This window comes from Lissotriton vulgaris, chromosome 9, assembly GCF_964263255.1.
Source record: "Lissotriton vulgaris chromosome 9, aLisVul1.2, whole genome shotgun sequence".
Lineage (NCBI taxonomy): Eukaryota > Metazoa > Chordata > Amphibia > Caudata > Salamandridae > Lissotriton > Lissotriton vulgaris.
Window position 1 is genome coordinate 488,772,074 of NC_141697.1, and position 12,937 is coordinate 488,785,010.

Genomic DNA, 12,937 nt, shown 5'->3' on the forward strand with positions numbered 1-12,937 from the left:
AGGGGGCACCACCGGCCAAGTTGTGAAAATGGACACACTATTCCTTCAGCAATATCTACCTTATTTGTAGGAAAGTAGTATCTGCTTCTTATAGTTACCCCCACTTTTAGCTTGATGTTACACTGTTTTGACCAGTCTCTCCGGGATCCTGCTAATCAGGACCCCAGTAGATCTGCTTTTTACTTACAAATGTTATGCATGTACTTAGGTACACTGCAGATTGGATACTGGGGTTCCCTTGTCAGTCCCTAGTATATGGTAACCATGTACCCAGGGCATAGGTACCACAAAGGCCTCCCATGGGCTGAAGCATGTATTATGCCACCCATGAGAGGCCATGCAAAATGGAATTACAGGCCTGCCTTTGCAGCCTGTGTAAGATGGTGCATGCACCAGTTACTTTAAATGTAGGTTTACTATATCTATAGGTCACTACACTTAAAACCTATCAGTCACCCCTCTAGCAGGCCTTGATAATCCTGAAGGCAGAGTGCTGGGCTTTACATGAGAGGGTGCCCCTGCATGAGCAGAGCCCATCTTTAGCCTTCGGAGACCGTTCTCCCGGGTTGTCCGTGACACAGCCAGACATATAGGTAGTGCATTATATACTTGCGTAAAATACCACATCGAAAAAGGCTGCAACAAAACATGTGGTGTTTGGTATCAAACACCTTGGAATCATACCTCCCACACTGGTTTAACTGGTGTGGGAGGTATCATTCCACCCTTCTGAAGCAAGATTCGTGGGGTCACGGGTCTTCCCAGTACCATCCTTCTCAACCCGGGTAGCACAAAATGGTTGCTGCAGACCAGAGAAACATTTCTGCCCTCCTACTACTGAGCCATGCTTGAGCAGGGGAAGGCAAGACATAAGGCATCCTGTCACAGGGAATTGTGACCACCTCCCAGACAGGATTTAGTGTATTGGGGCTGGGTGGGTGTACTTCCAAAGTGCCTGAAAGTCTGCATCTGTGGCACACTTGGTGTCCCTGTGTATAGTCCAGTTTAGTTCAATCCTGGGAGCCGCTGGCTCCTGCTATGGCACGAAACTGGACAAAGCACATGGGAGTATCCTCCCCACTGTCCTTATCCTCCCTTAGGAGGGTCCCCTGAATCTGTCCAACCCTCTCCCTTGGGTACAAAAGGGCTTATCTGGCCGTAGGACCCTAGATTTGACGTGGACAAGATTCTGATCAAGAAACCACAGACCATCGACCATCTGGACACTCTGGACTTTGCTGGACTTCGTCTGGGCCCAACTTCATCTCCCTCTTTGTCCAAAGCATTTTCTGTGCCCGTGCACCATACAGGTTCTGTGCAGGACCTGTGGAGCATCAAAGACAACTGAAGTATCTCCCTTGGGGTGAAAGAGTCACTCCCCTGCAGTCACAGGCACCATAACGCAACTGACTGGTCTGCTGATCCTGAGCTCCTATAGACTTCAAAGGCTCCAGTAACACAGGTGGTGGGTTCCTATGTCCCTTGAGGTTGAGCTGCCCTCTCACTGAGTTTGAGGCCAGTATCCCTCATGGGGACTGCATAACCTGAACTCCTGTGCACTGTGTACATTTGCAAGTGCATATGTTTGTTGACATCCCTAAATAAGTGCATTGGGCTGTTGATATCCCCAATCTCTGCACATATTTCTTACAAAGGACTTTGGCAGCCTTGCACTCTGTGCCCTGCAAGTTGGTGTTTTGTGAAATTGCTGAAGGTCCCCTTGCGACTCTTGTGCCTTCAGCCTGTGAGTCCATTTGAGGGACAATACTGCTTTACTTGGGCTCCTCTGGTTGCCCCAGGCTTGCCCGACTCCCCGTGCTGTGGAGAGACTCCTGGTCCTTGCTGGGCCAAACCGTGACCTTCCTCGACCTTCTTCGAGGGTTGCCATTGCCAAGGCTTCTTGGTGCACCCACCAGACACCGACCCCTTAGCACTCTACATCCTTTGTGGGACAGCTTGTATCCGGCTCCTGGTCATCCTCGACATCTCCTGGTCCCGGTGGCTGCAAAGTCGAGGTCTCCCTCTTCACACATGAAGCACCCGACATCGGTGGGCATTCATCTAGCAAGCCTCTGGTCACTCCAGAGTGACCCAGACTCTGTCCCCTTTGCTTTCAGGTTTCTTCCATCAAGAATCCACCTGTGGGTTCAACAGGACACTTTTCTTCTTTCCAGCAGTGGCATTTCTCTGAAGACTCCCATTGAGAACGACAACGGTTTCTGACAACACTTCGACCCTATGCACCCGGCTTCCCTTGGGTAAGTAACTCTGGTACTTTAGTATCCATAGGTGGGGTGGCTCTCCAACCTTCTATGTTCTAAAGCAGGGGTCTCCAAACCGGTCCTGGAGGGCCGGATCCATGCCAGATTTTTTAAATTACTGCATGTATCTCAATGGGGTTATCCAAAAAATCTGGCGTAGATCTGGCCCTCCAGGACCGGTTTGGAGACCCCTGTTTTAAAGGGTTTCCTGGTAATCCACTAGGATGGGTCCTTAAACACTAAAACTACAACCACGACTCTCCCATTGAATTGTACGTAGCACACGGTCTTGTTCTCACACTCCACCCGTCCTCCATGGGGTCCCTCCTTACTCACCTTGGGGGGGTTCCTTGGGGTCCCAGTTATTCTACAACCTCTAGACATGAGTCATGCTTCTTATACCACTATTTTAGTATATGGTTTGGTCTCCCCCCCGGAGCCCACTGTGTATTAGTGTTACTTAATATTGTTTCTGTGCTACAGTATTGTGTGCTTTGTGTTATCTGTGGGTAGCAAATACTGTGAGGTATTTAAGGTGTGTTATAATAATAAATACATATTTTCATAATTACTGTGTGGTTGTCCTTTAATTTAACGAACACAATAAGATTGCATTCTGGTAAAACAAGCTGCTTAACATTCCTTCAATACTAAGCCTGAAGGCTGCTCTCCACAACTACCACTTGGATAGCTTTCTAAGGTTATCTTTGATCTCTTAAATCACCATAAGGGTTGTTTGGACTGGTGCAAGGAGCCCACTTTAATTAGTGGACATCCTATACCAGGTCAACTTCTCACACTATTTTTCAGAGATGCTGCAGGAAGTGTGGCAGAGCGAAGGTAGCCTTCAGTGGGTCAATCCCTTTCCCGCTATGTCATGGGTGTGGCTACTGAGTATCAGCTCAGATTGGGTATACCAAGCCTCTCCACTCGGTGGAACAATGCAGAGAGCCTGGAGGGTTGAGTTAAGCTCCCTGCTGACTCAAGGGAATACTTGGGGACAGCTTTCCAGGGCCTCATCAAACCCGGAGCACCACGTCACCAATTTTAGGTAAAAGTAATTTATCAGGCATTGGTGTTACTGCTGTGGAAGGGCCACGAAAGGGGGGCAGTGTCTTGTTGAACATCCACAGCTGATGCACTGTAATGCAAAAACCCAACAAGGTAGGCGTGCACCTTCCTCAGTGAGGAACAGGTAGTGGGGGCGTAGGGTGTCAGAACACAGTAAATGAGATACATGGGTTCCATGAGCAAAATAACATCACAGACTACAAAGTGCTCGTTCTTTGAAGACATGCACAGGTGTAAGAGCTGTTGCTGCGTTTCCTTGCCAGAACTTCGGTATCTCAGTACAATCTGCCTTTAGTGTGCTTGGGAGGGCCATGGCCTTCCAAGCATGTGATGGGCTGGTTGCAACTGCATGAACCTTCAACGTGGATGCCAGAAATGTTCGATAGTAATACAAATAACTTGTTTTGGTTCAGAGCTTCACCCGGCTTTTCTGCCATTTGTAAGTGTTGTAAGTAACAGATCTTACTATAACCCGATGGTGATCAATTAACCACCCTCAGATAGATGGACGACTGTGTCTGCCTTTCTGGAATTATAAATCGCGACCTTCAGATAAATGAGGATGTCATATTGTTAACAGGACCCTCCTGAGTCCTCACTCTATGCTAGTGCTCTTTTCAGTTTTTCAATACAATGAATACAAGCCGTATCAGCATGAGACTTTTTACTATTGTTTTATTCCATGCTTTGTAAGGTTGCTTTTTTCTGATTGCTTTGAATTCACCTCAGTTCCCCAGTTTTATTCCATGACTGGAGAGCATCCACAGAAACAGCCGCGTCAATTCTGTCAGCTCCTCTCACTTCCTTTTCAGGTTGGCTGAACCCTTCATGAGGGAAGGGGCAAGCTTCGGGTCTCAGTGGAAGACCTGCTTCAGCCAGAGGATGGCATTACTCCTATGGAGAGTCCATGTCTCCTCTTTTTCCTCAGACTGCTTCACTTTAGGATGCTGAAGTTAAATGTGGTTTACCTGGCCGGTGGGTGTGGATCGGTCGGAGTCTTCTTTCTCTACAGTCTGCGACACCCTGTCCTGTAGTTTAATTTTACTGGTGCTACTTCGTTGAACATTTATGGGCCAGGTCAGCACTGGTCAGCTTGTTGTTTCTTATCCCCTGCTCAGCCGCCTTCCTTTTTTAAATTAGGGTGTGGGGGTGGGGGGGGGGGCCAGGGGGGGGGGGGTCGACCGAAAAGAGCCTAGAGGAAGGGTGGGTACATTCTGACTAGCTGGAACTAGGCCCAGCCTGGAACAGGGAGTCGTCTAATCTGGAACCTTTTGATGAAACTTGGATGGCTGGTAATCTATTGCTCCTGTTTGCCTGTAGCCACTTACATTTTCTTTGACCACTGGTCCGTGTTATAATATGGTGCTCCTTTTCTCCTTGCTGGTGATTGTTACATCTTCCTTTCCCAGGTAGTTTGAAGTTTGTCCCCAATGTGACTTGGTTTCATCTGCCAGGGACTCTTGGAATATTGGGATAACTATGTTATTGAGGGTCATGGATGGAGTGGTGGTTCCTTTGACTCTTTACTTTGAAAGCATATAACTTTAAAATTATTGTCACAATTATTTTTTTTTGTCACATTGGTTTTCATATGATGTTGTCTCCTTTCTTATATTTCCTGCATTTTTTAGAAACACTGTACAATCTTTTGTACCATCTCAGTATTTAATCTACAGTACAAAAGACTATACATTCACTGAATGAAAACAATTTAATTATCCAAAATTATTAGACATGCTACTTTTACTATACCTCAGGTGCAATATAGTCAGGTGTGCCGCAGAATGTTGTGGTTGTCTTTCCATCGAAGATACCCTCTTTACACATTACAAAGTCTGCTAACTTGCAGTGGCCTTCATTATCCAGCAACACATTATCAAGCTTTAAATCCCTGGGAAAAAAGCAGACATATTTCTAAGAAACTATGAGTGTTTCAACATTATGCAATGACGCATACTGTCTGAACACTCTATTGAATAAAAAATACAACTGTCAAATTACATTGCTGTGGGAGAGGTTTCGTGACTGGATGCAGAGTAGCTGCCATGTGAAATGCATGCAGGTATTTATGTGTGTCTGCTCTTTCTGCACCTAAAGTGATAATCTGTAATTGCACTCCAACAAATTCTTTTCTCCATCTAATTTTGTGCAACATTTTTTGACCCAGCTAATTTTTCATGGTGATATCACTCAGATAGAAGGCATTAGAATAGATGTGAATCCAGAGAAAAAAACTGAATATACATTCTAAGATCGGAACCACAGTTGTGATACAATGCTTGATTTTTACCTTACCTACTTTTGCTAGCTATATAGCTCGCTCCACTTTTCCCCTGCTAACCATCAGTGAAGTGTCTGTGCTCCCCCTGATTGGCATATTTAACTTACATATAAAGGGCCCGATGTAGGTAAACGGGATTTTCCGATTTCAAAATACCGAGGCGGGCCGAATCGGTATTCTGAAATCGGAAAACGAGATGTAGGAAAAAAATACCGAATGAAAACCGATTCGGTCGGCATCGGTAATGAGATTCGGTACGTTCCGATTCAGCTCGGTCCGAATCGGAAATTACCGAATCGGCCAACAACGAATCGGAAAACACCGAATCGGCTACCACCGAATCGGATATTTCCGATTCGGCGAATACCGATTCGGTAAAAGCCGATTCGGTAAAAACCGAATCGGCAATCATAGACCCATGGCGAAAAAGCCCATAGGAATGCATTGCATGAACCGATTCGGCTTTTACCGAATCGGATAATACCGAATCGGATTTTACCGATTCGGATTTTACCGATTCGGTAAAAGCCGACTCGGCAATAGGCGATTCAGCCAATGAGGTGGCTCCCCCTCCCCCACCCAAACAGGGAGTGGCAACCCTGGCAGGTGCAGCCAATTAAGAAGTTTCTAGAAGTTTCTGGAAAGCCTGCCTGAGCCCAACACACAGTTAGCAGCAGTGGGAGAAGGAGGTTGCAGACTGAGCAGGAGCAGGAGAAAATGGCAGATCAGGCAGGAAGCCAGAAGTCCTCCCAAAAGAGGAAGCCCAAATTCACCACCACAGAACTTCAGGTGCTGGTTGAGGAGGTGGTGAGGGTGCACCGCCAGCTCTTTGGCAAGCTGTCCCTCAACGTGCCAGACAGCACCAAGAGGAGATTGTGGGCCGACATCGCCCAGAAGGTCAATGCTGCTGGAGTCACCCCCAGGTCCATTGAGGAACTTAAGAAAAGGTTTTACGACCTCCGCAGCCTCACGAAGAGGAAGCTGGCCGACCTCCAAAGGCAGGCTGGACACACCGGAGGAGGCAAGAACCCGGCGCCACCCCTCACCGAGCTGGAGGAAATTGTCTCCAGCACCATCGAGAGGGAGAGCATCGTAGGGATCGGGACCCTGGACAGCACTGCGATGGCCACAGCTACAGGTAAGAAGCATGCGCATCATGACACACCCTACCAGACACCTCCCCATTAGACACAATGCATAGGCAAACACCAGCACTGTACTGTCACCAACATACAAGAGACAAGCATCATGGTACATGTAGTAGCAGAAGTTAGCCAAATATGTCAGTGCAGAATCACAAGACAGGAAACAGTGTGACACGGTGTAAGGAGATGCAAGGACATGTGGAATGCCATAATTGTACTGACTGTAATACATCGGCACTCAGTTTACAAATGCTTCTTTGTACCTAGGGGCACCATCAGGCGGCACCACTGTGGCAGCAGAGGGAGCTTCAACATCAAATACTGCAGTGGCAGGGCCGAGCACCAGCCAGCCTGGCCAGGAGGAGGAGGATGAGGATGAGGAAGGAGACACCCCAGGGCTTGGAATGGAGGGAGTCCTGGTGATTGATTACCAAGCAGTGCACTCCCCAGTACTGGCCAGCACACCCCCCTTGCAATTTTCACCTGAAAACTCCCCTACAAGGCAGACCAATCCGCCGACAACAGCACCTGCCACAACCGTGGCCTTGCCACCCGTCCTACCTGTCCTGGGAGCAGGGGCTCCGGGACCGGCCAGCACCACACCCCCACCAGTGGCACCCCTGCCCACTCAGCAGGCCGGAGGCAGCAGTGCCAGACGCCGTGCCACCACCACCACCACCACCACTGCTGCACCAGCACGGGAGGGCAGTGTGTTCCTGGGCCTGGAGGGCCAGATGGTCAAAATCCAGCGCCAACAGGCCAGATCCACCATGGCCTGCCAACGCCAGCTCCTGCAGCACAACCTGCAGATGGGGGAGTTGGTGAAGGGTTTCCAGGCTGTTGTGGACAGCAACAAGGAGGTGGCAGCAGGGTTGGGCAGGCTGACCACTGCCATCACCCACTCCTCTGCCAGGCAGGAGGAGCATGAGGTTGCGCGCAGGAGGGATGCCCGGGTGCTCAACCGGGCCATGGCCCGCCTTGCAGCGGCGACCGCACAGCTGTGCCATCGAAGCTCAAATCAGGAGTCGGTGCTCAGTCAGCATACGGCTGAGCTGACCAGGGGGATGGCCAGGATCACCACGGCCATGGAGGCCATGTTAATATCAAACGCCGCCTCCAATCCTGCCCTGGACCTGGGTGATGCTGGAGACAGCAGCAGCCGCAGCAGCCCGGCCAGCGCTGCATCAGAGCCAAGGAGGAGCACCAGGCGATCCGCTGATGCTGCAGGCCATTCGGAGGGGGCCGAGGGACACCCCAGTGGGTCTGGAAAGCGGGCCAAAAAATAGGCTGGCAAGGGGGGATGAGCAAACCAGAACCCTGGACTTTATTTGTTTTTACAGACTCCATTTTTTGATGCACTTCAGTGATGTAACTGTGGTGCATCACTATTAAAAATTTTATTTTCCAAGCAACATTTAGCTGTCTTTGCATCTGTACTCAGTCAGAAATAGTTCTCAGTGATCTCCTCACGTCTGTATCTGCCATCACATGGCGTACACACCCCAGCTGGCTGTGTCAGTGGCACAGCTTCGTCGTCGTCATAGTCCTCGTAGTCAGACAACTCCACCTCAGTGCCCTTCTTGACCGCAAGGTTGTGTAACATTGCACATACAGCTATGATCTTGCAGCAGGTGATGGGGATATACTGCCTTGCACCTCCACTCTTGTGCAGGCATCTGAATCTACTTTTCCAGATGCCAAAGGTCCGTTCAACAACATTCCTGGTGCGTATGTGGGCCCGGTTATACCTCCTTTGGCTGGGTGTGGAGGGGTTGAGGTAGGGGGTGAGTATGAATGAGCGGAGGGCATATGCACTGTCGCCTGGAAGAGAAAGGGGTCACATTAGACACATGCATACATGTATTACACCTACCTACTATGTGTTATGGGGGTCTGATGATGTGGCTCACCTAGGAGGTATCCTTCTCCAAAATCGCCAGCCATCAGCCGTGCATATATGCCGCTCTGTTGGAATATATAGGAGTCATGGGTACTCCCTGGAAATTTTGCTACCAGGTCTGTGATGGTGCACTTGGCATTGCAGATCACCTGCACGTTGATGGTGTGTGTCGATTTCCGATTGCGGTATATGTATTCGGTGTCCGCTGGTGGGCAAATCGGAATATGCGTGCCATCTATGCAACCGATGATTTGGGGAAACTGCGCCATCTGGTAGAAGTCTGCTTTGGTTTGTAGCAGTTCTGCGTGGGTTGCAGGGAATGAGATGTATTGCTCCATCCTGTCTATCATGGCGTCAAGGAATATGTGGAAGAACCTTGACAGGCTGCTCTGGCTCACCCCTCCTGCTGCTGCTGCTCCACTTTGATAGCTACCAGACGCTACCAGGTGTAGGCTGCATAGCACCTGGACGTGCGCAGGGATGGCGTGTGCCCTTGGGGTGTGGTGGTCCAAGTATGGCTTAAGGTCCCTGATGAGCTCAAGTATGGTGTCAGAGTCCAGCCTGTATCTCTGTAGGATCTCAGCCTCAGTGAGCATGAACAGGGTTATCCTCTGTCTGTAGACCTGTTCATTTCGTAGCCATTCCCTCTGTTCTTCCTGCTGTAGCCGTAGCCGCCTCGCAATGACATAGAAAGCTGCCATCCTGCAAGTTGCAATGCATTTTGGGACTGTTTATATGGGTTGGAGTTGGTTACCACCTGATTGCAATCCATGGTAAATACCGAGTGAATTCTACCGATTTTGAGCCGATTTCGGTGTTTCTGTGCCTCCCTACATCTCCCCAACTGTCGGAATCGGGGAATTTCCCGATCGGAGATTCATACGAATCGGCATGTTTTCCGATTCGGATCATGTCCGAATCGGTATTTTTTCCGATTCGGTACATGGACCGAATCGATGATTTTCCGATTCGGTGTCACTTACGATTCGGTTCTTGGACCGAATCGGTGATTTTCCGATTCGGTGTCACTTACGATTCGGTTCTTGGACCGAATCGGTGATTTTCCGAATCGGTGTCACTAACGAATCGGTACAAGGACCGAATCGGTGATTTTCCGATTCGGTGTCACTTACGATTCGGTTCTTGGACCGATTCGGTGATTTTCCGATTCGGTGTCACTAACGAATCGGTACAAGGACCGATTCGGTCTTTGTAACCGATTCGGTGTTTTTCCGATTCGTTACATATCCGATTTTCGGTATGTACGTATCGGATTCTTTCCCATTCGGTACTCATTCCGAATCGGTTTTCTATCCGATTCGTTCTGTTTTTGGTTCCCTACATCTCGATGGCTGTTTACCGATCGGTAAGGGCCAAAAATCGGTATTTTCGGCCAATACCGATCGGTAAAGCCCTACCTACATCGGGCCCTAAGTCTTTAGTATATGGTGCCACAGTGTGCTAAATGCCTATAGGTAAAATGTCACTTACTGTAATATATTGGCAATGTAAACATGACTGCAGGACAATATTAAATCTAATAGTCTCTATCTCCCATCAGTAAGCAGCTACTGAGTTCATTTATGGACTTTTAAAAATATTTGTTGCAACTCCAATTAATTGGCAAATTCGGATTTCGAATAAATATTATAAAACTGGTACTTTAGAAAGATGAATTTAAGCCCCTAGAATCTCATTTGCATGAGCTTCCAACTGTCACCCAGGAGCTGTATAGCTCTCTGATGAGGTGTGAACTTGCTCCCAAAGCTAAGACAAAGGCCTTGGGTGTAGGGAGGCATTTTATTTCGCTGGCAGGATGACCTTTTGCGCTGTGCCAAGAAACTTAATTAACTTCTGAAGTGTATACACTATCACAGGCAGATGCAGGTATAACCTGGCCCCGCCCCTTCCCTTTGCTCAGCTATCCAGTTAGGCACCATGCCCAGAACCGGTTTTGAGTAACCCCAGACAAATGTTCTACCTTGTTGGTTTGGGGCAGAGAAGGGCATTTGGTATTCATAACAGTAAAACACACAAGAAGTACTACAAAAGTTGGTAAGGTCACCCTGGGGACTATTATCCCATTGGTTAAAGAGTGGCCATAAGATTCGCCCAACCACAGACTGGCCCTGGGTATAAATGTGGCATCCACAGGACTCTCATGATTTCACTTCTGGACCTGTGGAAGAATAGAAGTGGGCTGGAATTGCTGTTGATGATCTTAGAGGAGCCTTGAAGACCAAACATGCTCTCCTTCTTGGATAAAGGACAAAGAAGTGGACTCCAAGGGTTATAAGGCTGACGTTTGTGAGCCTTGATCCCCAAATGCCCGGACCCTTGGCTGGTGTCACAGTATACTCCTCCTAAAGTGTCCTCAAACCTGGGAATCTGTGGGGTACCAGGACCCACCAAACAAGTCAATCTGACAAAGGTGCATTGCAGCTGAGCTTTTTATTTTATTTATTTTATTTATTTATTTAGGAAGTTTTCTATAGCGCTGCAAGACCCGAGGGTAACAGAGCGCTTTACAGTAAGAGAAAAGCATATAATCAACAAAAGCATGACATATGAAAGGTATTAGCAATCAACGCGTGTTAAAGTGAGAGGTGCATAGTTGTAATGCAGAACTTCTTTGGTTACAAGATTCAGTGCAGTCGCATAGTTCAGGGGTTTGCTGTCTGTTCCGAGTTATCCACAACCAAGGGAACGGATAAGGAACAGGGATTTGAGTTGACATTTGAATTCCACAAAGGACGGTATGGTTCTGATGTGCGGGGGGATGGAGTTCCAGATTTTGGGGGTGTTTCCCGTGAAAGAGCAGTCCGTTGTTCTTTTCTTTCTAGTTTTAGGTAAGATGAGCAGGAAGGAGTTAGAGCTTTTCAGATTCCTGGCTTGGCCTGCTTTGTTGAGTTTTTTAGCCAAGTATTCGGGTTTGCCGGTATGGAGGGCTTTGTGGGTTAGGCAGGCCGTTCTGAAGTTACTTCGCATTTCTAGTGGGAGCCATGTGAGTTCTTTGAGTGCCGGGGAGATGTGATCAGATTTTTTGATGCCGGTGATCATTCTGGCTGCCGCCTGTAATGTTGTTTTGATCGGTGCGATTTAGGAATACCTGATAGGATTGCGTTCCCATAGTCCAGTCTTGACAGTACCAGAGATTGAGTGGCCAGTTTGAGATCCTTGTTAGGAATGTAGGGTCCATCTTTCAGGACATCATTTAGTCTTTGGATGTCATTGAGAGAGGAAGTTTCCAGATAGATCTGTGTATCATCCGCTTAGAGGTGGAAGCGGATGTTGGCTTTTCTGAGTAGCTTAGAGAGCGGTTCCATATAGATGTTAAAAAGCTGAGGAGAGAGCACCGATCCTTGGGGAACGCCCTTGTTGACTTGCTGGGTTTCGGAGGTGAAGTTCTTAATTTTTATTATTTGCGTGCAATTGTGTATAAATGAGGAGAACCACTTGAGAACTACCTCGCCAAGATCAGCTCTTCCTTGAAGAGCCTTGCTGAGGAGTTTGTGGTCCAAATGCTGCAGAAAGGTCAAGGAGAATGAGGAGGCAGCATTTGTCTGAGTCTAGAGATCCATGGATATCATCTATGATGTTCAGCATCACGGTTTCTGTGTTGCAGCCTTGTCTAAAGCCAGACTGGAGGGGGTCTAGGAGGTTGATGTTGTCCACATGCTGTGTCAGTTGCAGAAGTACGCATCGTTCAAGTGTTTTGGAGAGCAAGGGGAGGTTAGATATTGGTCTGAAATTATTCAAGTCTGTTGAGTCAAGACCAGGTTTTTTCAGCAGACTACAAAGTGCTCCATTTGACTTGCCCCATTTTTAGGCAATCAGGGACCACTCCATTTTTTAAGGAGCTATTTATGATTTTGCCCCATATAGGTGTAAAAGCGTGCTTCATTTTCTTGATTAGTAGGGGAGGAATGGGGTCTGAGATATGTGCTGATGGTTTGGAGGTCGAGATCAACAAGATTATCTCTGTTTCTAGAACGGGGCGAAAGCTGAGCCAGGGGGTTAGAGAAGAGCCAGGAGAGAGGGCCTGAAGTACAGCCGTGCTGCTCTTCTTGGGGTGTGATTTGTTGATGTCTAGTGATAGTTCGAGTCTTGCGATCTTATCATTGAAGAAGTGGGCGAAGTTGTCACATAGTTCTTTGGACACCTGTACAGATGAGGACAGTGGCTTGGAGGTTTGTTGTCTGATGATGCTGTAGAGCTCCTTGAGTCTGTTTTTGACCTTGTCCAGTGCCTCGCGGAAGATGCTGGATTTCTTGTTCTT

At 48.1% G+C, this 12,937-nt stretch overlaps 1 protein-coding gene across 1 annotated transcript in view; it reads right to left on the minus strand.

Moving 5' to 3' along the window:
• Positions 1-12,937, minus strand: part of PRKCH (protein kinase C eta) — a 773,184-nt gene that overhangs the window by 51,231 nt on the left and 709,016 nt on the right. Inside the window, exon 11 of the mRNA XM_086937948.1 lies at positions 5,085-5,223. Within this exon, the coding sequence (XP_086794074.1) occupies positions 5,085-5,223 (139 nt within the window). The remainder of the gene's footprint in view (positions 1-5,084; positions 5,224-12,937) is intronic.